Here is a 22,492-nt window from a genome sequence, read left to right on the forward strand (position 1 = left end):
TTCCCCTCCCAGGGCTCTGAACTGGAGATTCAGATCCCCTCTAAGTAAACCCGATATCTTTATTCAACTCCCTGCTTCAAGAAACTGCGCTATGACAGGAAACCATTTGAGATACCCCGATGAGATTTCTCTCTCAGGAGTAAAGACTCCCAATGTCGATGTCAGGTCATCTTCCGACTCAATCTTCTCGGACATTTCCAGTGCTCCCACCCTCCTCGATCCTTCCAGCTTCCATCCCGGTACTACACTCCACATCTCAGCCCGGGGTATTGGCGTGCTGCGTTTACCGCTGCCATCCTCAGAGCTTGAAATCCCAATATTCAATGAAGATGGAAGCCTAGCATACACCTCCAACCGAGAAAAGCGCTCTTCAGGAAATGCCGTGCTGAGCCATCCAAAACTGGGCAACCTAATCAGCACCACATATCACTTTGGACCGAATCGGGAGCCGGAGCTCACGTTATTGCAAAGTTCCATTGATTCGGAGAATGGCGGTCAGAAAATCAAGGTCTGCGGGAGATGGACTTCGCGTTCTATCTCCTTCATGACGGCAGACTCTCATGTCTTTGAATGGAGCTACGCTAGCACCAAGGACGCGAACGGAAAGAAGGCCAACATTCTCGCATTGCGACGGAAGGAACTCCCGACTGCTGAGCCAGATGGCCAGGGGAAAATCATCGCACAATTGATTCGGAGTGATGATACACGGACCCAGGGAACATCAAAATGCAGTGCGGGAAATGGTGGTCAGCTTGTTCTAGACCAGGATGCAACCAGTCATTTGGATGAAGCATTGATTGTGGCGACATGCTTGATGATGTTGAAGAAAGAGATAGACAGGAGGCGATTCATCCAGTTGGTGGCTATCGGAGCTGCCGGGTCATGAGGTAGAGGTTCATAGGATCATTTGAGTCTTACTGCGATTAGGATAGCCATATAGCACTGCATTTAGCTTCTTCAGGATATTTCTCCATGTATCGCTCCGTGGATGTGGCTCTCTCCCGATAATTTTCATGTCGATGAAGTCAGGTCTTGTCGCACGACCAAAAGTACCTTTGCACCCTTTAACGATCCGACCCGATCGTCAAGTTTCGATGACTTGTGGACTTTTCATCTTTGCAACTATTGTATCCGCATCACGACTCCTGCTGACCAACTCGAACCTGGGGAACGGGCAGACGGCGGCTGTGGGAACGGGGTTGGGGGGTTCGCGTTTGTTTGGGTCGTTTCTGGTAGGCTATGCCGGCATCTAATGTACTTGTGTGGTTTGTAGCTAAACATATGCGGACGTGCTGTTGGATGATTTCCATCTTCTCTGGGGAATATCAAATTAGTCAGAACAAAACGAGGTCAAAAGAAAATGTGATGACACTTGGTGTAGAAATGATCCTCCGTAAGGCCGCATGATGCGGAAGTTAGCTCCGGTGTGCCCTGATTTAACATGTCAAACTCGTGATCGGAGCGAGGTACTTTAATTGCTTCATGATGCATTGAAAACCCAATTGCAGATGTCTCGCAAGCGCCGCAACACCTCGTCGCCTGAACCCGACGATTCATCCCCTCCAAAGCGTCGCAACACCCACGATGCCATAGATGACGGAGATGATTGGGGGGAAGAAGACGGCAAGGAAGTCCCGCAAGTTGACGAGTACTCCGGGCAGACCGGAGCATTCCCCGGCCTGGGAATGGATCGCGATGAAATCTTCTACGGGCCCGCCTCTGATGGGATTGATTATTTGCGAATGGTCCGGTAAGTCTTCCTGCATTTCCGCTTGGACAACTCGTCACTGAGATATTTGCCTTCAAGGTGTGTCCCTATCGTGATTTTGGGCTGACAACACGTCCCAGCTCCGAAGCAAAAGGCGTTCCACGTATCTTGACTGCGCCTGGCGGACGAACGGAAGATGTGGAAGGAGAGCAGGAGGAAGAGGGGGGGTATTACCATGATGGTGCATATACAGCAGTGACAAGAGCGCCTCCTGTTGAAGCAGAGTCAATTCCTCCCTCGCAACAGCATTACTACGACTCACTACTTGCGCAATTCAAGCTTGTCCAAGCCACAATGCGATGTACTCCTCCACTTCGCAATATTCAGAATCTCCAATCCTCGCAGCTAATCTCTTTTCCAGAAGGCTCCCGAAAAGCACGAATGCAGTGGGAAGCTCACATGTTGTCCAGCGATCCACATCCAGTACAAATCGCTTGCATGGATTCTGACACTGTCTTGGAGCTAGTTAGATTTCTAAAGAGAAAACTGCACCGATTTCTCCAGCAGAGAGACGAATCCGGTACTGTTCGGATTGGTGCTTGGATATGGGCCGTGTTGGGAAAATGCCGACATCCAGGAGAGTTGTCGAGTGAGGAAATCGGAGAACTTCGAGAGCTGGCTCAAAGAGCCGTTGAAATACAGGAAGGTCGCAACGAAGAAGAAGATGCGGCCGGAGACGAGGATTTGGAATTTGAAGGTCTGATCGAGGAGGATGCGGCAGGACGGGGCAATGCTGGTGGATCCCGGGCGGTTGTAAGTCCGTTGCCGGAGAGTATGGAAGCTGGGGATACGGATACTCAATATGATCAGGGTGCAAAGGAGGACTTAGATCGAGCCAGGTTGATGAGAACGACGTTGGACATGATAATCACGGTCGTGGGTGAGATTTATGGCCAGCGAGACTTGCTCGATCTTCGGATGAAATGGGTGGATGACCAATGAAAGATTTGCGAATTGAATCAGCTTGAATTGAGATCTTCGGTCCCGAAAAAAAGGTGTCTCTAAGTTATTTTGTCTTGCCTGCGGCAGGCCGCACCCTACCAAAATCTACGAGGGCAGAAGGCATGGTTCATCCGCCAGCGTGTAAGTTGATATCCTCCTCATCTCCCGCCTTAGGACAAGCCCCAAGAGCGCTACCGTTACACAGGTTTCCCTGCTAGGCCCTTGCCATGTTTGCCATCCCAATATTCCACATTATCCCTCTCTTCCTCTTACCGTCCATCTTAACGCACGTCATGGCCGACTACAACCCTGACATTTCCAACGGCACGTGCTACTACGCAAATGGAGAAGAAGCTCCCTCGAGGTACATCCCCTGTGGCAACGAAGCCCTCGGACACAAACCATGCTGCGAGAGCCTTGATATGTGCTTATCCTCAAATGCCTGTTACAATGGACAATGTGAGAAGAATTTCCGGAGTCGAGATTGGGGGGAAGGCTGACTTGATAACGATAGATGGAGTCACCTATTTAGCTGGCTGCACTGATCCGGACTATCTCGATTCGAAATGCCCTGACAAAGGAGACTTCGCAGGTCGGGATGCGCCCTTCCTCTCACTCCCTACCACCTCTAATGGCATACAGATCAGACATGGGCCGGCTTGGTGTATTGCAATGGAACCTCTAACGAATGGGTTGCCTGCGAAGACAGTGGAAGTACAGTTTCAAGTCCAGCTCCCTGCTGGTGTCCCTTCACGTCTAGAACGGTAGCCTTTACGGATGCTTCTCGACTTAACGACATTATGTCCTTACCCGCATCACTCGGCGCAAGCGTATCTTGGAAAGATGTCTCTGCCTACCAGTCTGAACATTCCCTCACCTCGACATCCTCTGCTTCGGATTCAAGCCACAGCCAAGTCACTACATCGCTGGCCCCCGCATCTACTAGCACATTTGTTAGCAAGACGGCCACCTTCACGTCTTTCGCAATTCCAAACCCGACGGAAATTGTGTCCCCATCTGCGGCCTCCACAGTCGCCATCTCAGGCTCCGAACTCAGTACCGGCGCAATGATAGGAATCGCACTCGGGTCATCGGGTGGGATGGCCGTAATATTGCTTTTAGCATGGCTGGCTTTCAGATGCATGCGTCGCAGGGATTCGGGACTACATCCGGAACCACCGATGGTGGGCTTGAATAGACCGCAGTCAGAAGTTGTTCAAACTGATTTCGAGATGCGAAGTCCGCCATGGTCAAGCCAGAAATCAGAACTTGCAGCAGATGAAAACACCGGCGCTTCTCCTTCTTATGGGTATCAAGACGATCGACGGCCGCAGAGCGTGGAAGTTGAAGGCGGTCCAGCTCGAATTTCTCCTGCAAGACCTACACATGGTGGTGGCTACAAGTTGCCGGGTCTTGACGGGACGTTCTATGAGATGCCTGGATAGCAGAGCCACTGGAATTCAATGCCTGGCACTTTTGAAAATCGAAGTGATTCGATTGTAGGATAGTCAGATTATTTGAGTTTATGGTATGTTAGCGCCGAATTATTTGCTCCAAGTCTCTTTGCAGCCTTGTGCATTATCCGATCACACGACGTATCGGGCATTGTCATCCGACTTCCCCGCACCTGGTCGAGAGAAAGCCCATCCATTGCCTATGGGTGAGGATTGGTATGGAGAGGAAAAATCGCCCTCAATCTTTGTCGCTCTTTCTTCATCTGCCGGTAACCTTTCTGTCTTGCTTCGATATAGGCCAAATTATTCACTTCGGCGCCGCAAAATGTCGACCTATAGAGGCCAGACGCCTTCCTCCCCTCCCGTTGATCCACGCATTGTCTCGTTCTTCGAGAAATTCTATGAAGTTTCTGACAACCCGACCGCGCACGAGGAGTATGCACAATCCTTCACCCCGGATGCTGATTTTGTAATGGGTCTGAAGAGAGCCACGGGTTATAACGATATCCTAACCATTCGTCATGGGTTATGGTCAGGACCGGTCAAAACGAGGAAGCACACACTCGTCAAGATCTTTCCGTTCGGGAAGGACAGCAACGAGGTCATGTTGTATGGGAGCGTGGATTATGGTTTGAAGAATGGGAAGGACGTCACAGTGGAATGGGCTGGTAGAGCGGTTCTGGTCGAGTACCAAGGGGACCTAAGGATGAGCTTCTACCAGGTTTACTTGGTAAGCGACGACCACCATTCGGCTTGCGCGGCTGAGAGCCTGGCGGCTAACACGGGACAGGATGCCGCAGCGGTTGCAAATGCGGCAAAGGACTAGCAAAAAGAACTTGGGCCGTCTCTTCGCATGCTCATTCAGGCATTCATCTATCGAATTCTGTCTTTGTCTTATTCGGCTTTCTCTAACAATCTCAGAAAATTGCCACTAAACCCAGGTCATACATCATGGTCTCAAGCGTTGAGGATCACGAGGGAACGGTGTTGCCTGCCTGACATTGTCCAATCCCAAGAAGAACATGACTATGCGGTTCAAACCCAAGCCACCTCCAGCATGCGGTCGACACCCTTGTCTGAATGCATTGACGTAATCTTGGAAACCCTCTGCATCCGGATCGAGCCCCTTGCCTCGCATGGCAGCTTCCAACTCAGCAGCATCGTTTATACGTTGAGCTCCAGACATAATCTCCTCACCTCGCATGAAGAAATCGTACGAGTTGGACAGTTTTGGATCGGTGGGATGCACTTTGGTGTAAAAAGGTCGGACGGACATCGGGAATTCGTCTAGGACATAGAAATCCGTGTCATACTTCTCGCGAATGAGCTGACCCAGCTTCTTTTCTTGTGCCGTTGTCAGGTCAGTAACGTAGTTGTCTTGTTCCGTGGTGTCGACCCCTGCGTCTCTGAGAATTTTGATGCCGTCAAAGTATTTCAGCCTTAGGGCCTTGCCGTCTTTGATTCTGAAATCTCCAGCCCTTGGGAAGTATCTCTGGACCACAGCAATTTCATTCTTGTACCGGGCTTGGAGTTGCTGAACGATGAAGACGATCAATTTCTCGGCAAACTCTAGAACTTCATGATAATGGTGATTGAAGACCAATTCGAAATCGAGGCCTGTGAACTGTGGCAATGTCAGCAAGTCCTCCATTACAGCATTTGGAACACGTACCTCTGTCAGATGTCGATGGGTGTTACTATTCTCAGCACGGAACACTGGTCCAATCTCGAAAACACTCTCACAGTCTCCGGCGATGAGCATTTGCTTATGCAACTGTGGACTTTGCGCCAGAAATCCACTTTTTCCGAAGTAATTATTGACCTCGAACACACCACTCCCGCCCTCAGTTGCTGTGCCGAGCAATTTGGGCGTGTTGAATTTTCTTGATCCGCTTTTGCGCATGTATTCTTCAAAAAGCTCTTCCACGGCGCTGGAAATCGTGAAGATGGCTTGGTTGCATTCGGTTTGAAGGTCAATCACTCGATTGTCGAGTCTGGTTTTCAACGTGACAATAGGTACCCCCTCTGCATCGACTTGCCCTTCTTCTGCCGTAGCCGGAGGTGGACGTTCGGCATCTTTGACTTGCATTGGGATTTGTTCAGAGGCTTGAGCGATCAGGTAAATTTTGGAGACATGTAGCTCGAGGTCGCTTATTGATGCTGAGGCAACAGGAGGATTCGGTTTCTTGACAGCGCCAGTGACCCGCACGATGGAGTTGACGTTGATGCCTGAAGACCATTTGACCATCTGCCTTGACACCGAATCTCCGTCGGCAGCAACGACCGCTTGAATAGTTTTGCCTTGTTGTCGAAGCATCAAGAATGCAAGCTTAGCACTTTGACTTCTGCTGTTGTGGATTCTGGTGATCACTGTAACTTCTTTGTCGACATATTCTTCATCAAGTTTCTTGAGATGGGTGATCTCGACGTCGTGCTTGGGCAATTTGCCATAATTGTCTTTCGCAGTGTCTTCAGACTCTTGAGCCTGTTGGGCAGCTCTCTTCTCTTCATCCGTCTTCTTCGCCGCGGCCTTTTTGGCAGCTTTCTCAGCCTCTTTTTGAGCCTTCTTCAATGCATTTTTCGAGGGTGTGCTGTCGGCTGAGTTATTCGGGTCGTCTTTTGCGTGAGTGGGTAGGGAAGACTCCATGATGGTAGGCTGTAGAACTCGACGATAATGAGAAGAGGAGTGATATTTCACGATTTTTGTAATGAGTCAAATTGATTGAAAACTGAATTTAATCAGCGCATTTGAGTCACGGGAAATCACCTGAGGCTCACAGAAAGTGGCCTGTGAAAAAGTGATGGCCGGGCGCCGGCCGTTTGCGCCCCAAACCAGGCTGTCTACGGATCCTGCCGCAGGAGAGCCCCGCCAGGATGAGCTTCAAGGAGAAGCCAGCCTCGCCCAGTCACCAGACAATCATATTCAGGAGTAACAGGAACTCATATTCGTTTTATAGAATCAATACGCTTTGGGGGGCTCCCTAGGGGTCCTTGGGAAGGGGGGGGGGAATCCGTTGTGCTTATTATACATTATTCGTGTTCAAATTTATCCGTGTTGATGCGTCTTCAACATAGACGTGCCACAATCTCGTCGACCCGTTCCATTGACACTCGAATCCATGTCGAGTCCCCTGTTGGAAGAGCACAGAACTTGCGGTTTTCCTGCTTCTCTCCTCTTTGCTCCGTGTTTCCATCCCTTTCTGACTCAACCTCTCTCGCGATTTGATGGATTGCTCTATATCTTTGAGGGTGTGTTCGTACACCTTGGCTTCCCGTTCATGAAGCAACTTCTGCAGGTTTCGATCTTGTCACAAACCAGGGTGAAATTTGCCAGGCAGATCTGGTAATTCGGGAAGTGGAAGCATTATAGTTCGCCCAAGCCTGGCATACTTGCAGAGGACCTCGTATGAGGCTAGTTGGTGACGATAGGGAAGTGAAGATTGGGAAGTCTGGATCAATATTGAGTTCAGCAGCGTCTTTGGTGATAACTTCGCCATCATGATGTTCCTCGAGCCGATAATCGGGGGCTCACTGTTAATGGTAGAGGCGAAAGTGCTGGTGAACCAGAACCTGAAGATTTCCGCGAAGACCGGGGTTGTCGCTCTGAGGCAGCAGGCTCCGGACGAGTTTGGTGTCTTCGCGGGGACGTGGTCTCTCCTTGATTGGTCCTGTGCTCGCAGGATAATAATTTACAATCCTCTCTTGGTTCATCAGCCAGCCATTTCGAGCCGGAGGTTTCATAATTTCGTTCACATTTTTCAACGCCTGAATGGCGTTATAACGCTTCTTGAAGCTCGGGTAGTCAACAAGGCGACCTCCGAATTCTACGTCAGAAGGAACGTAGTTGCTACTCACTTTGGCCAATTCCCCCGCATACTTGTTCCAAAAATACCATGGTCTTTGGACTTTGCCTTTCCGCTGGGCTAAATGAACATCGTTGGAATAAGGCGGATTATATATGTTGGATCCTGTGGTTCCAAGGAACGATCTTTGAACGGGGCTGGACGTAGATAACGATTCCTCCAGCTCAGGCGGAGATCGAAACAAACTGGCAACCCATATGCCGATCACACCAGGATGTATACCAAGGAATGGAATATCGAAAGCAACAAGGCCCCAAGATGCGGTATTGAAAGAGCTTATCGTCTCCCGGACTGTGCGAAGGAAGAAGAATCACTTCGGCGGCTAAATACCACCCAAGCTATGACCGTCGAGAACAACATCTGTCGTGTCCGATTCGTGAGATTCAAGTCTAAAGATTGTCAACCCATGGAACCAAGAAGCATGACCGACTAGCCAATTGCTGAATGTGTCTCGGGCAAAGGAGATATTCTTCCGGGATTTGTATCGCAGATAAATTTTCGTGTAGATAATGTGTCGATGCTAGCGCCGTAGTAGAGAGACTATGGACATGCGCTGGGAGGAATCCACGGATGTAGATGATGAGAAGTGTTCGCCTGCCATCGCCCGCCGACTTGATGGACGAGGATCGTAGAGGCCGGGAGGAGAACCTTGCGTGGTGAGGTTGTCTCGGGAGGTAACGAGGATTTACAGCCATGAGCGTCGCCTGGGTGGGAGGAAATCATCCTGCAAAATGTAGAAATGCCAGGTGTTTAAGTACGACGTTTGGCAGTTCATATTAAGGTGCCTGAACCGCAGGCGTCGTCGATCACAGCCACATTGTCGCTGAAACGCCCAGATCAATCTAAACGTCACTGTGCATTCTGCGGCTTCGCTTGAAGCTGGTCTCTTTCCCAGGGTTCATCTCGTTTATATCATCCCATCCATCTTCAAGCTCCTAAACCTTTGGCCATGGCGCCACAAGTTGAAATCTCCTTACCCAATACGACCGTCTCGGGCACCTCCAAGCCCTACACAATCTACAACATCACATTACGGCTGCCTTTACGTTCATTCACGGTTCAGAAACGATACTCCGATTTCCTCGCCCTACACAATGGACTAACTGATCAAGTGGGATCGCCGCCTCCTGTCTCCCTCCCGGCTAAATCCTGGTTCTCAAAGACCATTTCAAATCCAGAGCTGACAGAAGAACGGCGGCGAGGCTTAGAAACATATCTCAAGACCATCAACGAAATAGACGATCCGAGATGGCGTATGACAAGCGTGTGGAGAACCTTTCTCAACCTGCCTAGCTCTTTCGCGAACCATACATCGAATAAAGCTGGTGCTCTGCACTCAGCTATATCAGGGCCGGCGGGGGGCGGCGCACCCATCACAGATCCTGTGGTCTGGCTCGATTGTCATCGAGATCTGAAGGGACAACTTCATGATGCACGCCTGAACTTAACGAATCGTGATCAAGCTACGACGCTACAGAAACAACACGAAGCCAGTGCCGCAGCAAAGAGTTGTCTTGTCAAGGCGGGTTCGATGATCACGGCACTAGAAGAAGGACTGACAAATATACAAAAAGTGGCAGACAGTGGGTGGGGAGGGCAAAAGCTCGGAGAGGGTGAAATAAGGAGAAGGAAAGATTTGATAGCTTCAGCGAAAAAGGATAGAGATGGCCTGGAAAACCTACTGAACGCCATGGCCACCAAATCGAAGCTGGACAGTGCTGTCGCATCCATGCAGGAGACCCAGAATCTTATCTCCACAAGACCCAAAGTTGGAGGGAGAATACTCGGAAAAGAGACTGCAGAGACAAGAGAACTGGACAATCAAGGAGTATTGCAACTGCAGAAACAAAAGATGGCTGAGCAAGACCTGAACGTTGAAGAATTGCGAAAGATTGTCCAGAGGCAGAAGGAATTGGGTATCGCCATAAACCAGGAACTTGAAATCCAGAACGAGATGCTGAGAATGGTTGATGACGATGTTGATCGTGTTAAGGGAAAGATCGATATAGCAAAGAGAAGGGTTGGAAAGATATCTTAGGCTCCAGTCCAGTCTTGGTTCATGTCATTTCTCATCAAAATGGGGTATCCTTTGCAGTTTCCAAATAATTTTTTTTTTTCCCCCTATTTTGGGCATCCGCGAGGACAACAATCAATCATGGTTGACCGAGACATCCATTCTCATGGTCATGAAAGCATCTGCATCTGTTCGGCTCACATCCGAGACATGTGAAGCTTCATTACTGATCAGACCCAGTTTGCTGACTCGGATCTTCCACCACAATTCTCCTCGATTTCCGCCCAATTCGCCTGCCATCAACTTCTCCTTGATCTGTCGCAAAATGTCATTGTACGCTCGCGGCTCTTCATAGGCCAACATTTCTTGACGAATCACGTTGAGCATTTCAAGTACTCGATCGTCATTAGCTTCACCAAAGCTATTCTGAATGAGATCTTCCACTATCTTTGTCATTTGTGAATTTGCTTCTTTGAGAGTATCAATGTCATCCGAGGTTCCAAGCATTCGCTTATATTCAGGAATGGCGTTGTCAGGAGAGATGCGAGTTCGCTTTTCTCTGCGGAAAAGATCTTCGACATTTAATCCGGACAAGGGCTTCTCGACTTCACGAGGCCTCTTCCGACCTTTAGCTTTGGGAGGGACTTTCTTCACATCTGCTGCAGCCATCAACCTGGAAAGTGCAGCTTTGCTCCGCTCTTGGACCTCTCCAGGCTGTTTTGAGCATGCAAGAAATACTTCGGACTTCTCGGGAATATCATCATTTGGATGCACTGCTCGGTATTTGATTGCTCCCTCGATTGTGTGCAAAACGGGTGAGAATGTGTCTTCCATGGCCATCTCTTCCTCGTCATCATGCACCAAACTTGCACTATCAACGAAGTCACTCATGCTTTGCAAAAGTTTCTCGTTGGGAAGATTCCGATGTTCTGTCAATTCTTTCCCTGAGACAGTGATGACCTTGTCAAGTGGCGGAAATCGATAAGTGCGAACATCCTCAGCAAAAGGAAGAATGTTTTCGACCAAACATTCGAAATCTGACTCCGCGAGTGGTGAGAGAAGCGTGAGAATGGGCTCCGACATATCTTTCTTCACTAGCCTACCTACTGCAGCCGATCCCAGTTCGAACAGAGCATGTATTACCGAGGAAAGGGCGAAAGCAGCTTTGTCATTACCCTTTTGTGACACAATCATGTTGGTATTGTCAAGGAGCATGTAGCGCTCGACTTTCTCCACCGGAATGAATCCTATAATATCATATGCCATTTCCGTCTCCAGTTTGGTGATATTTTGCTCTGTCTCGGAGATTGCCACCGCTGTCCGCCCATATTCATAGCCCTTGGCCAACTCGTCACGCTCGAGAAGTCGTATGCCACCCTCATACGATTCATCTTTGACTTTGTACTTCTGCATGTTGTAAATGGTCGCGAGATTCTCATCGGTAGCCGAAGAGGCCGTGTCCCGAACGACGTAAGAACTGGCGGTCGGCGCTCTTTTGACAGATACTTTGAAGTACCTCTCAACGTCGATGCACAATGCCGTGTCGTAGTTTTGTGGGTCACCGAGCCTCAGTTGGCCTTTGAATGTTGGTGTAGGGCGCACAGGGATGATCTGAGGTCGTGACAACTCATCGATGGCTTCTTGCATGGTACCAAGGATTCCGCCGCCGAGTTCTACCAGATGTTTCAAAATTTGTTCGTTCTTCGTCTTTTGTACTGGCTTGTCTTTTTCCTTGAATCCATAATCCGGGTCGTCAAAGTCGATCCCCAGAACCACCAGCTCGATGTCATTGTTCTTGAATTGATAAGCCGTGCTTTCAATGTCGTCATCATCGATATGGCCAGTTGCGCTGGTAATCACGACAATTTTCTTCTTGTATTTCAGTTTCTTGCAGTGCTTCATCATCATGTCGACAGCGATAATGATGCCGGAGAGAACGTCGCGGTCATCGGTTTTGCTGGGCTTGAGCATCGAAGGTAAGGCTTGCAGTTCGGGCATCAGGATCTGTGCTATGGGTTGAAGGATACTGATATTTTTGTAACTCTCATCTCCTTGCATGTCGTTGGAAGTCTCGTCGGTTCCAAGGCCAACAATTCCAATTTGAAGAGTCTTGCGGCCTGTGAAAACGATATTGGTAATTTTGTCCCAAACATATTGAAGAGCCCAATCGAGGTCAGACAGGTCTCTGCCAGAGCGTGTTTGACCCATAGACCGGGCTAGATCAATGACGTAGATTGTTGCTTCTTTCTCCATTGCTAGAGGATGCCGCAGGGAGTTCTGAATCGGGTTGAGGATAGAAGGGGGATGTCAGAGACAAAGGTCAGGGCGACTATTGTGGCCAAAGTGGTAGGGCGTATGGCATCCTATGAAAGCGAGCGGTCAATAGAGGTCTCGGTCCCACGATGCCGCATTGCGAAGACGCAAGTGTCTCCACCACCGCTTCGCGAAAACTAAACGCGTACTCACGTGCTTGGAAAGCCTCGGATAAATGTCACTGGAACATAACCTGACGACGCTCTTGATTTTTCTACATAGTCACGGAACCTCACTCTGATAGAGGCAGTTTGCTCGTTTCCTGCGTAAAGCGAATACACTCCATCATGCCAGATTTCTCGATTTTCTACTCTGCGGCTCCATACCATATTATCAGGTACGGGCGGCTACATCGTTTTTCGGACTCTCCGGCTCACATGATTCTAGCTATGGCATCCTTCTGGGGTCCCAAACTTTCCAGACCTTTATAGGCGGAATCACAGCATTCAAAGTTCTTCCTCGGCCTCAGTTTGCAGCTCTTCAATCAGCCTTGTTTCCCATTTATTTTTCCATGCAGACGGCCCTTCCCGTCCTCCTTGCTGTGACATTTCCTGCCGAGCAGACCGCCATTGGAATGACCGCCTCCAGTATGTCTGGTGTTCTCGAACCTGCAAACGGGCTTCGGGTCCTGGCCCCTTTAATGACGATTTTTGTGACCGGCTTCACGAATGCATATGTCCTTGGCCCGGCAACGGCCAAATGCATGAAGGAGAGAAAACAGCAGGAAACAAGAGATGGGAAAAAGAGCTATGATCCACCACCACATAGCAAAGAGATGCAAGCTTTGAACGAAAAGTTTGCCTTTCTACATGGAACATCGTCGCTGGTAAACATTGTCGCTTGGGCGGCAACTTTATTGTACGGATTCTACCTTGGGGAAAGAGTATCTTGAACTCGGAGGGGATGCACATTAAAAAGACATGGATGCTGTTATGGGCTGGGATGAGCGGGTGGTGGACGGGTTGTATAATTTCTTTATGGCGGAGCGATCTGAAAGAGTCGCTCCACCATTACAAAGTTGCCTCCTCGCCGTGAGAGCTCCATTTCCCTCTCGGTCTCATCTGATATGGCCTTGACGATCCATGCTCAAAATGTCCCAACCGGGTCTTCTTATTCCTGCTTCTTTTCGACTGCATTATTGCAGGTCTTCGAAATTCCAATGACGAAATCAGGAGTACTGATCCTGCCTTCGAGGCGGGTGACGTTTTGTTTCATTTTCTCACACTTTCTCTCCCGCAGCATTCAACGTTCAATTCCCACACTATGAACTATTCTCTTTCATCCTGGAATGACGCAGACGCAGTCCTCTGCATGACTTGATAGCTAACTAGATGGACCGAGAGCTGATATCAAGTGGGATTGAGGCAATATCGGAGGGTACGAAGTGTTTACGGAGGAAGTCCTCTTTCGTCCGGGGGAATGATGCATTCAAAACCCGGTTCGGCTCATTCCGGAGCCACGGCCGAGGTGAAAACACGCCCCCATCGGTGGCTAGGGAGAGCTTGGTAGAGGGACTTGTGGAGTTATAAAAATTGAATTAGTGTCATTGATATGTACAATTAAATGTTCAAGTAAAATGAAGAAGCTGCGAGACTAAATCTGAGACAGTAGCCCAAACCAAAAATATTGACAACCTCGCTTGAGTACACTGCTTCATGCGTTGGGTCAACCTGAGTTCAGGGAACCGTTTGACAGAGGTGGTGGACTCTGCAAGTATAGATTCTGGATTGGCGGAAAGTTTTACGATATATTCGACTTGCTCAGAAGAAATAGGACACCGCACCAGAAACGGAATCACCGGAAATGTTTGTGCGATCCATCCTTGAACTTGTAGATGAAAACTGCCTAAAGAGCTGATATTTTGCTGGGCTAGCGGATAGTTTGCTGCTAAGAACTTTCAAGGCGTTCGCTTGCGGTCGGCTTTTCGGTGATAACTGGTTCCTCCCTGCCGGACTGCTTTGTTCTGACTCTTTCGACTCCAATATCTTTCAAGCCTACGCCTTGCTTGCGCAATCTTTCGAGCTCATTTGCTTGCGCGGCGTATTCGGCTCGTTCAGCTTCACTCATCTCCGGCCCCAGAAAGAGGAAGAGGGCTTGATAAGCCCAAACGGCGCCCATAAAAATAGCAATGACTTTGCCATAATCAAACCTTTCGATTCCGTTGTAGGGTGGCAATGGGTATCTCTCGCCGACCACCGATTGAATCGTGGCAGAGGCAGAAGATGCAAGATTTCCAAGTTGATAGGTGAATCCAACCGCTGTAGTTCTGAGAGCCTCCGGGGCCAATTCCATCAGATGTATTGGAATGGGCCCCCAGATTCCTCCGACACACCATTGTAAGAAAAAGGCGGACGCCACGAGACTCATATCTCGCGGTATGATATATGCGGGCACCAGAGCCCCGCCGACAAAGCAAGTAACCAGCATAGTAAGTCTACGGCCAAAAAAGGTGCTGACGTAGCCCAAGGTGGTTCCACCAATAAGCGCACCAATCTGACCGACTACACTGATGACGGTGACATCCGTTGGGCCAAGCAGGACCTGTTGTTTGAGGAATGTAGGGTAGAAATCTTGACTGCCATGGCTGCAAGAGTTAAATCCGGTCATCAAGATCACGAGATAAATGAATAACACCCAGTTTTGTGCGATTGCGGTGCCAGAAGCTCTGATCCAGGCTTTGAAAGCTGCTGCTTTGACGTGGGTTTGTCCTGCACTCTCTTTTTCGGCAATGAGTTGCGCCTCTCGCTCGGCAGCCATGACTTGAAATGCATTTGTTTCCGGAAGCCACCAGCGGAAGGCAATGATGAAGACCGGGGGTGCGGCGCCGAACCAGAAGAGCGATCGCCAACCATGGGAAGTTGTTGGAACAAGCTGGGGGAGAACGTCAGTCGGAATTCTGGGATTTTACGTGGTACTCACGGCACGGTAGAATATCGATGCCAGCAAATATCCAGTTGCATATCCCTGCTCAAAGAGGCCGGAAAGGAGTCCACGAGCGTCATAGGGTAAGTCCTCCAGAGCTGTTGCTGCAGCGGGACCAAAGAGACCTGTATTGATCAGAAAAAAAAAAAAAAAAAACATAACGAAACATGAGAACTAACCGCCCATAGCAATGCCGTAGAGAGAGCGAACACCGAGAAATTGTGGTAGAGTATGACAGAAACCAGAAGCCAACTCCAAAATGATGAAGAGACCCAAGTTGATGATCATCGGCCATTTTCGTCCATATCTATCAGACACAGTACCGAATATCAGGGCACCCACCGAGCGCAACATTAGTGTAACGGTGAGACCCTATTCGCGTCAGTATGACGGTTGGTATTTGGCAAATTTCTAACGAACCCATGAGACTTCGGAGTTTTGCACACCAAAGTCCTTCGCAATTTCAGTAATGGTAAGTGACACGGTGAAGAAATCAAAAGCATCCCATGTCCATCCTAGGAAGCCTGCAAGAAACATGAGCCATTGGTGTTTGTCAAGCTCTTTGAGAATGTGGTATGGATTTCGCAATCGAGTCCTGGGCGGCTTCAGGCTGGTAGGTCGCGTGAGGATATAACGCCCAATTTGCTTGGGTGAATAGAACCACCCTGCTGCCATGTAGTTGCGCATCTTGATAGGGAAGGTTGCAAGAATTACTTGGAGGAGATAAATAAGAAAGTCGGGATGGACAATGGCTCCCGCAACTGTAATTCCGAGAGAAAGGAGAAATATATCCTCGAACACTTCTCTGCAGAACGACGTCCTCCGTTCTTTCCGTTCCACCTTCCATTGTCGATAGAAATGTGGTGTAGCCAAGACGAGGGGAGTATTTGTTTGGAGTTGATAGCGTGATGGTCATGGTCATAGTGTTAACTGCCGTTGCATTCGTTTCCTCGCTCGTTCGCCGATCCTTGAGCACCAACGGGACTGCTTCCGCTGGAAAGGGAATTTTCATGCTGTTCAACCTCGTGCCCGACGCTGCAAGGTCATGACCACGTTCCTTTCCTTGCAAGAGAGTTGGTCCAATCATAACCACAATTCTGGGGCAACTCCATGGTAGTTATGTTGATCCACCGAGGGTTGTGCCAACCATAGAGGTTTTCAATATCTGGTCAACAACGGTTGTAAGCTTGGCCTAAACGCCACAGACAAGCAAGATCCTCGGATAAGAGTTGAAAGCCAATATGAAGGGCGATGTCAAGCTATCGCCACAACGCTTGTCGTTGGGATGGAGAACCCCGCACTTCCGCGGCAGATATTTGGTGTTCCATTTGTGGGGAATCGAGGTTCGTTTGACCAATTAATAGACTTGTCGGCTCTGCGGTGAAAAGGCCTGCGGGAATGAAGAGCTTGCAGGCTGTCGAGAGAAAACAGAGCTCCATTGCGGAGCTTAAAAGTATTCCCGCCTGGTATGATCCAATGTCCCAACCCGGCGCCGCCCATTTTTCCGTATTGGTAAGTCATACAGATAGATTGGCCGACAATAGATTGGCCGACAATTGTTTCCTACCCGGTTCTTCTTTAACGTAAAATCTGAGATCAAATCCGTGCGCGACAAGGAGCATGAAAGCTTGCCCAGATCCAGTTCAATATTCAAGACGGGAGTTCCCAAGCCGACACATTTATCCATTAGTTTAATCAGTTTAAGCATCGACTGCCCGCCGAAACAAAGGCTCTTACGCTCCAAAGAGCGGTTCTGCTCCGCTGATCATGCCTTCGTACGCCATCGTAGGAAACTCCCGAGGCATCGGGCTCGAGTCCGTCGACCAGCTTTCGAAGACATCCTTCAATGCGATCTTGCCCCTGATCGAGCAGGGCGAGGAGTGGAAGATTGTGCACATTAGTAGCACCAAGGTAGACATCGACCTCATCAAGAAGACCGGACTGCCGAGCTCGGTGGCATATGCTGTTGGTAAGGCCAGCATGAACGTCGTGATTGCTAAGTATGCGGCTGAGCTTGCACCGAAGGGTATCAAGAGCTTGGCTCTCAGTCCAGGCTGGTAGACACCTATGTGGACCTAGATATGTCAATACTGAGCCTACCGGTCATCTAATATTTCCTGGGCCGTAAGGGAATAGTAGCAGCTAACAGAATTTGTAGAGCCCAAGCCAGCTGAGGAATTGGTTTTCGAAAAGGACTGACTCAAGATATTCCAAAAGTTGTATCATCATGTTAATGGATTTCGAAGGAGAAGAGCACGAGAAAGCAGCTCAAGGTTATCAGCAACTTGGAAGCTCAGCGGGGGCTTTCGTTAGTTAGAATAGTAATCAGGACTCGCTCTAGTACCGTAGCAGACGGGCTCGAGTGCTGTGTCCTGTATCTTTCCCTTATCGCATTAAAAGCTCTCCAGAGAAGGACCGGGCCTTATCGCACGTGAACAGCTGGCTCTCGAAGGCAACAGACAGCATGAATGAAGGAGGACCAACCAAAGGCTGAGAGGATGCAAACAGAGGAGCGGCTACGGGTTTTGCGAGTCGACTCGGTGGGCTCTGCGTAACCTCAGTATATGCGCAAAACGTGAAACCTTAGGCAGCAGCGCGGAGGTATCTTGGACCTGAAACTTGAGGGTGCTTTGTGTCATTTTTAGATAGCGCAATACGACGCCCTCACAGCTTGATTCAAGTTTCTTGGCAGCAAATCGAGTTTCTTAGTAATAATTCCTTATTTTTTAGACTCTTGCACCTCGATGTTGACTCGTCTTCACCGGAAACTTGGACAGGTTATTGGTATTCGTTCATGGAGTTCCTTTTTGATGACTTTTCAAATTGCTGACGGAAACTTGCCGACCTGATCTGCTCAGGAACCCCCTGAAACGCCCGCCTACTTTCGCGATATGCTAGTGCTTACCTGAAGGAGTTTGCTCTTGTAATCCAGTTTCAAAACCAAAACCCCTCTTCCACCATTTGATCGCAGCAGAATTTTGCACGCTCGTTCGAATGGTAATTAACACAGATAACTCTCCTTCTCAGGGAACTTCTGATGCCACATTTATTGTGTGACCACCCCCGGGGTCATAAATAGCATGAACGACTATCTAAAGTTTTGCCACCATTCTTGAATTCTCGGGGAAAATGTATGGATGTACATTGGAGGCTCTTTTTGTCCACTGACGTATTTTTCGAATTTGGTCCTCCCAACCCAATTCTCTCGACGACGTTGGTTGAGTCAATCATTTCATTTCATTCTCCATGGACCATCGAGGCGCAGGCCGCCGCCCGTTGGGTCGTTCTTTCTATAGCAGACTATTCAGCACTCCTCCAACACCCGAGGCCCTTGATTCTCAACACTCTTTGAATCCAATCAATCCCCAAGAAAAAAGCATCTACACCGTTCAAAGTCTATCCAACCCGCAGGAGAAGAAACATGCCGAATACACCAAAGTGGACTTGTCCGGCTACAATGATGTCCCTACTCCGAACCCAGCACCAACATTCAGCTCTCGCGAATCGCCGAAACAGGCAATCAAGAAAGGAATCTGGGCCAACTCCTATAAGTTGCTTCCCCATCTCGTCGCCAGTGCCGTCACCGCCACTGTTGTCCAATTGAGTTTTCGCAATCACTACTGGATGGATTTGCTGGATCCGAATGTCGAAATCTTACCGGGAATCACGCAAGGAGGTGCAATGAATGCTCTTCAGCTGGCAGCGAAGATTCATGAACTCATCTTGGTCGCTTCGTTGGGAAATATTGTCATGCACGTGGCTCAGGCACACCTTGTTGGCAATCGTGGCTTGCCGCTCGGACTGGTCACCAATAGTTTCGCCATTGGTTCAGGAGACTTTGTGAGGACAAAAGCCTTCTGGGCGTCCGTCTGGACAACGAAGGCTTACTACTGGCGATTTTGGCTGCTCTCCCTGCTTGCCACCATCTTAGCCACCTTGTCTGGACCTTCATCTGCCATTGTTATCATTCCATCCCTCAACTGGTTTCCGGTGAAGCAACCTTTCAACAATGACGTTCTCCCTTTTTATGTATTCAACCAAAGCACGGCTCTCTGGCCCCACACTGTCACCGGTGCGAGCACAAACAGTCCAGATTCTGGCATCAACTGCACAGCCGCGACCACGTCAACAACGGCCCAAGACTCATGTCCCGCCGGTGGATTCCGGGACACATACCAGTGGGCTGGCAATCTACTCTTCACTAATTCTACCGCGGGCAGTAATATCAGTTACCCGGACGCTCGTGGTGATACTCGGAGAGTTTTATCTACTCAGAGCTGCTTCAGCGATTTTGACGGGAGGGCATCAGGCATGTCGCTGAACACGTTCATCACCGGGGCTCTAACTGCGTACTGGAGTTTTGCCCGCGACAATTTCGACGGCCTCGGTCTCAAAACGTCACAGCCCAGACTCCGTCTACAAGTTCCAATCTATGCTCCTAGGGTGGAAGTCATGTGCAATGCCTACGATTATTTCAACACCTCGGATGTCGAAAATCGTTCTGCGGTGAATTTCCCCAGTTTCACTCCGGACAGAGCTCTTCCGAGGCCGGGTTACATTGCGCCTTACGAGGGAACATTGAACGCGACGACATTTGACTGGGCCCCGATGCCATCAGGGCCGGACAACCCATCCATCGGTGCCGTAGTTAGAGTACCATGGATCTACCGAAGAGAGAACGAGACCACTCTCAGACAAGCCACCGAGATTCACGTATGTAGTATTTATGCTCAATGGGTGCCCGTGGAAGTTTTTTACGAGCCGAGAACGAGTGATCAGGTTGCTTTCAATGTCCAAGGGAAGCTCACCAACAGTTGCCTCAACCCGCCGTATGTGGCTAACACCGATCGATCAATCAAAAATATCACCATCGACCTCGAGTATGCAAATGCGATCAATCAGCTGATTCCGTTCGTCGATGCCGATCAGCCAGCAATAATTTCCATGCTGGACGAGGCCACTTTTATCGATGATCGATTGGTTGGCGACGTTGGATACGAGTTCAAAGCACCCTTTGTCGGTGCGGCCAATACTGGAGAATCCGAAAACCTGACAATGGAGGAGTCTCGGAAATCTGCCTCAACCATGATATCGACTCTTTTGGCGGGTGTTGTGACCGATGGTCTCGCTCGAATTGCCGGGAATGGACTCTTCCCATACTCGGCCGCAATGTTTTTGACCAATAAGACGGATGATTCGGGTTCTTTGGTTGGTAGATTTGTTGTTTCATCCGCACAAGGTGGCGAAGATGATGCTCTGAATGCCACTACGACAGATGTCGATAACTGGCTCCGCATCGATCCGGTTTTCGACCGCTACGGCTACGGGTATCGATGGTCTGGATCTGCCACCACGCAGTTTGGCATCATCGTCCTCTTGATTCACGTCGGTCTCGCCATGCTACACTCACTTTTTATTTTGTACAAAGTCCTCATTGTCGGAGATGGACTTGTAAGTTCGTGGACAACAGTTGCGGAACTGCTTGCTCTGGCAATGAACTCGACTCCTTCGCCCAACTTGCAGGACACCTGCGCTGGCGTGAGTGCTACAAAGACATGGAGACAAGTGGTGGCTGTTAGGGAAACGTATCCAGGTCATCTTGAGATGGTTGTTGGCCCTGAAGACAAGACTCGTCATCCGCTACCACAAGTAGGTCGGGTGTATGGACATATTCATGATTGAGTGTGTTTGGATTGTAAATGGAATGTTAGTTTGTTATGATTATTTTCGAAGCGATTTGACGAATGGGGCTCAGAGTTGGTAATGCACATAAATGTCCAAGAATATAGTGTAAATTATCCCATAGCCACTCTGAGTGACTCAGACGCTCCCGGTTATTTGAACACATTTGCGGCCGAAACCAGGGTGATGCCTCTTCTGCTCTCAAAATTGACCACTGGCGGATTTCTGCGCTGGAAGGGGATAGATTTGGATATGAGGCGGGTTTGATTTCGTTTCATGCACGTAGCTGTTCAAGATGTCCGTTGTCGACTCCTCAGCCCGTTCACAATTGACGCCAATTAAATCTGCTCAGCGCTATCTAAGTCCGCGCAGCAACATATCGACGTATGGAAAACATTCGTTTACGAAGCATATATAAGTAAAACAACCACCCCTAGCAGATACGTTTAGTTAGCTCATACATTTCTTTACACCGCTAGACCAACACGAACTTATATCACAGGACAGACCATTAACGCATCTAGGAATTCTACTATTTTTTTTTTTGCTGATTTGCACCCACACCCGGATTTGAGCGTCGAGAAATGTCGAGAATGCCGTCCCGTCAACTATGCAAGAAGCTGAGTGTTGATACCGCCCTTGAATTTGACCATGCCACCTTCTCTGTGTCATTCAAGAATGGTACTCTTGTTGATACCGTTTTGATTTATAGATTTGAACAGTTCATGCCCACGTTGCAAAAGCCCAGTCGATATCTTCCATTCCTTTTTCGGAACCTTCCTTGCCCGTCCATACCGAAATTGCACATGCTCCAATGTAGATGGAGGATATGCTTGTATCTGTTTCCAATCGGCGGCCAAGGCATATATATCTCCAGTCCACACTGTCTCTCTCTTGCTCCCAGACTTTTGTCAGACGGCGCAGTTTGGGCCTTCGATCAGATACTATATCTCCATCATTGAATGTGCAGCCTTGAAATCTTGTGCAAGCAAACCGGCTGTTCAAACTCCCTCAGTCCTCAACGGATATTCTGTCATAGAAATTGCTCCAACACTGTTAAGGGCGATCCAGATGACGATGAAGGGTGCGACAAGTACAAATGGTAGCCGAATCCGAACCGTGTTGGGGATCGATCTCAATAAGAAGAATCTTTGCACGCATGTGACGTTTTGAAAGGGTAGAATATTATTTCACGATTTGGCCTTGACAAGACCATACCCTCATCGAGGGGTTACATCTGCGAATGGGACCGATACTCGCTCTCATTACCAGAAATGGATGGAATAACAGCGGTTAGAATTCGTCAAAAAGACCAGTAAAAACACTGCTTTGCAAATGCTTCACGGCATCCACGTTATGCACCTCCAGCATCAAATTGGAAGAACACCTGTGCAGCCTCCATCCTTTGTTCCTGCCCGATCAGTTGCAGGATCTGTCAAGTTGATAGTGCAAGATGGCTCCGACTCTCGTACGCCAGATGTTTTGTGTCCTCGGAGTGAGCATTACCCTCCTGGCTGAGGCTGGAGTAATTGTA

At 49.1% G+C, this 22,492-nt stretch overlaps 12 protein-coding genes across 12 annotated transcripts; 8 read left to right on the forward strand and 4 right to left on the reverse strand.

The window, feature by feature from the left end:
* Positions 1 to 91: 91 nt before the first annotated feature.
* Z518_11124 (uncharacterized protein) lies at positions 92 to 886 on the forward strand (the record flags this gene model as incomplete). The annotated part of the gene is made up of 1 exon (XM_013411394.1): positions 92 to 886. The coding sequence occupies one exon, from the start codon at positions 92 to 94 to the stop codon at positions 884 to 886; it is 795 nt and encodes a 264-aa protein (XP_013266848.1).
* A 622-nt stretch (positions 887 to 1,508) lies between these two features.
* Z518_11125 (uncharacterized protein) lies at positions 1,509 to 2,710 on the forward strand (the record flags this gene model as incomplete). Its single annotated transcript, XM_013411395.1, has 2 exons — positions 1,509 to 1,750; positions 1,849 to 2,710. 2 exons carry the CDS (start codon positions 1,509 to 1,511, stop codon positions 2,708 to 2,710), a joined length of 1,104 nt encoding a protein of 367 aa, XP_013266849.1.
* Positions 2,711 to 3,003: 293 nt separating this feature from the next.
* Z518_11126 (uncharacterized protein) lies at positions 3,004 to 4,155 on the forward strand (the record flags this gene model as incomplete). Its single annotated transcript, XM_013411396.1, has 3 exons — positions 3,004 to 3,169; positions 3,225 to 3,302; positions 3,353 to 4,155. The coding sequence occupies 3 exons, from the start codon at positions 3,004 to 3,006 to the stop codon at positions 4,153 to 4,155; spliced, it is 1,047 nt and encodes a 348-aa protein (XP_013266850.1).
* Positions 4,156 to 4,489: 334 nt separating this feature from the next.
* Z518_11127 (uncharacterized protein) lies at positions 4,490 to 4,990 on the forward strand (the record flags this gene model as incomplete). The annotated part of the gene is made up of 1 exon (XM_013411397.1): positions 4,490 to 4,990. One exon carries the CDS (start codon positions 4,490 to 4,492, stop codon positions 4,988 to 4,990), a length of 501 nt encoding a protein of 166 aa, XP_013266851.1.
* Positions 4,991 to 5,113: 123 nt separating this feature from the next.
* Positions 5,114 to 6,811, reverse strand: Z518_11128 (aspartate-tRNA(Asn) ligase; the record flags this gene model as incomplete). Its single annotated transcript, XM_013411398.1, has 2 exons — positions 5,114 to 5,788; positions 5,837 to 6,811. 2 exons carry the CDS (start codon positions 6,809 to 6,811, stop codon positions 5,114 to 5,116), a joined length of 1,650 nt encoding a protein of 549 aa, XP_013266852.1.
* An 887-nt stretch (positions 6,812 to 7,698) lies between these two features.
* On the reverse strand, positions 7,699 to 8,722 carry Z518_11129 (uncharacterized protein; the record flags this gene model as incomplete). Its single annotated transcript, XM_013411399.1, has 2 exons — positions 7,699 to 8,318; positions 8,458 to 8,722. 2 exons carry the CDS (start codon positions 8,720 to 8,722, stop codon positions 7,699 to 7,701), a joined length of 885 nt encoding a protein of 294 aa, XP_013266853.1.
* A 254-nt stretch (positions 8,723 to 8,976) lies between these two features.
* Z518_11130 (uncharacterized protein) lies at positions 8,977 to 10,065 on the forward strand (the record flags this gene model as incomplete). Its single annotated transcript, XM_013411400.1, has 1 exon — positions 8,977 to 10,065. The coding sequence occupies one exon, from the start codon at positions 8,977 to 8,979 to the stop codon at positions 10,063 to 10,065; it is 1,089 nt and encodes a 362-aa protein (XP_013266854.1).
* A 111-nt stretch (positions 10,066 to 10,176) lies between these two features.
* Z518_11131 (uncharacterized protein) lies at positions 10,177 to 12,294 on the reverse strand (the record flags this gene model as incomplete). Its single annotated transcript, XM_013411401.1, has 1 exon — positions 10,177 to 12,294. The coding sequence occupies one exon, from the start codon at positions 12,292 to 12,294 to the stop codon at positions 10,177 to 10,179; it is 2,118 nt and encodes a 705-aa protein (XP_013266855.1).
* Positions 12,295 to 12,641: 347 nt separating this feature from the next.
* Positions 12,642 to 13,246, forward strand: Z518_11132 (uncharacterized protein; the record flags this gene model as incomplete). Its single annotated transcript, XM_013411402.1, has 2 exons — positions 12,642 to 12,691; positions 12,742 to 13,246. The coding sequence occupies 2 exons, from the start codon at positions 12,642 to 12,644 to the stop codon at positions 13,244 to 13,246; spliced, it is 555 nt and encodes a 184-aa protein (XP_013266856.1).
* A 995-nt stretch (positions 13,247 to 14,241) lies between these two features.
* On the reverse strand, positions 14,242 to 15,963 carry Z518_11133 (uncharacterized protein; the record flags this gene model as incomplete). The annotated part of the gene is made up of 4 exons (XM_013411403.1): positions 14,242 to 15,225; positions 15,274 to 15,401; positions 15,456 to 15,648; positions 15,697 to 15,963. The coding sequence occupies 4 exons, from the start codon at positions 15,961 to 15,963 to the stop codon at positions 14,242 to 14,244; spliced, it is 1,572 nt and encodes a 523-aa protein (XP_013266857.1).
* Positions 15,964 to 17,043: 1,080 nt separating this feature from the next.
* Z518_11134 (uncharacterized protein) lies at positions 17,044 to 17,337 on the forward strand (the record flags this gene model as incomplete). Its single annotated transcript, XM_013411404.1, has 1 exon — positions 17,044 to 17,337. One exon carries the CDS (start codon positions 17,044 to 17,046, stop codon positions 17,335 to 17,337), a length of 294 nt encoding a protein of 97 aa, XP_013266858.1.
* Positions 17,338 to 18,522: 1,185 nt separating this feature from the next.
* Positions 18,523 to 20,958, forward strand: Z518_11135 (uncharacterized protein; the record flags this gene model as incomplete). Its single annotated transcript, XM_013411405.1, has 1 exon — positions 18,523 to 20,958. The coding sequence occupies one exon, from the start codon at positions 18,523 to 18,525 to the stop codon at positions 20,956 to 20,958; it is 2,436 nt and encodes an 811-aa protein (XP_013266859.1).
* Positions 20,959 to 22,492: the final 1,534 nt, after the last annotated feature.

Source organism: Rhinocladiella mackenziei, assembly GCF_000835555.1.
Source record: "Rhinocladiella mackenziei CBS 650.93 unplaced genomic scaffold supercont1.11, whole genome shotgun sequence".
Lineage (NCBI taxonomy): Eukaryota > Fungi > Ascomycota > Eurotiomycetes > Chaetothyriales > Herpotrichiellaceae > Rhinocladiella > Rhinocladiella mackenziei.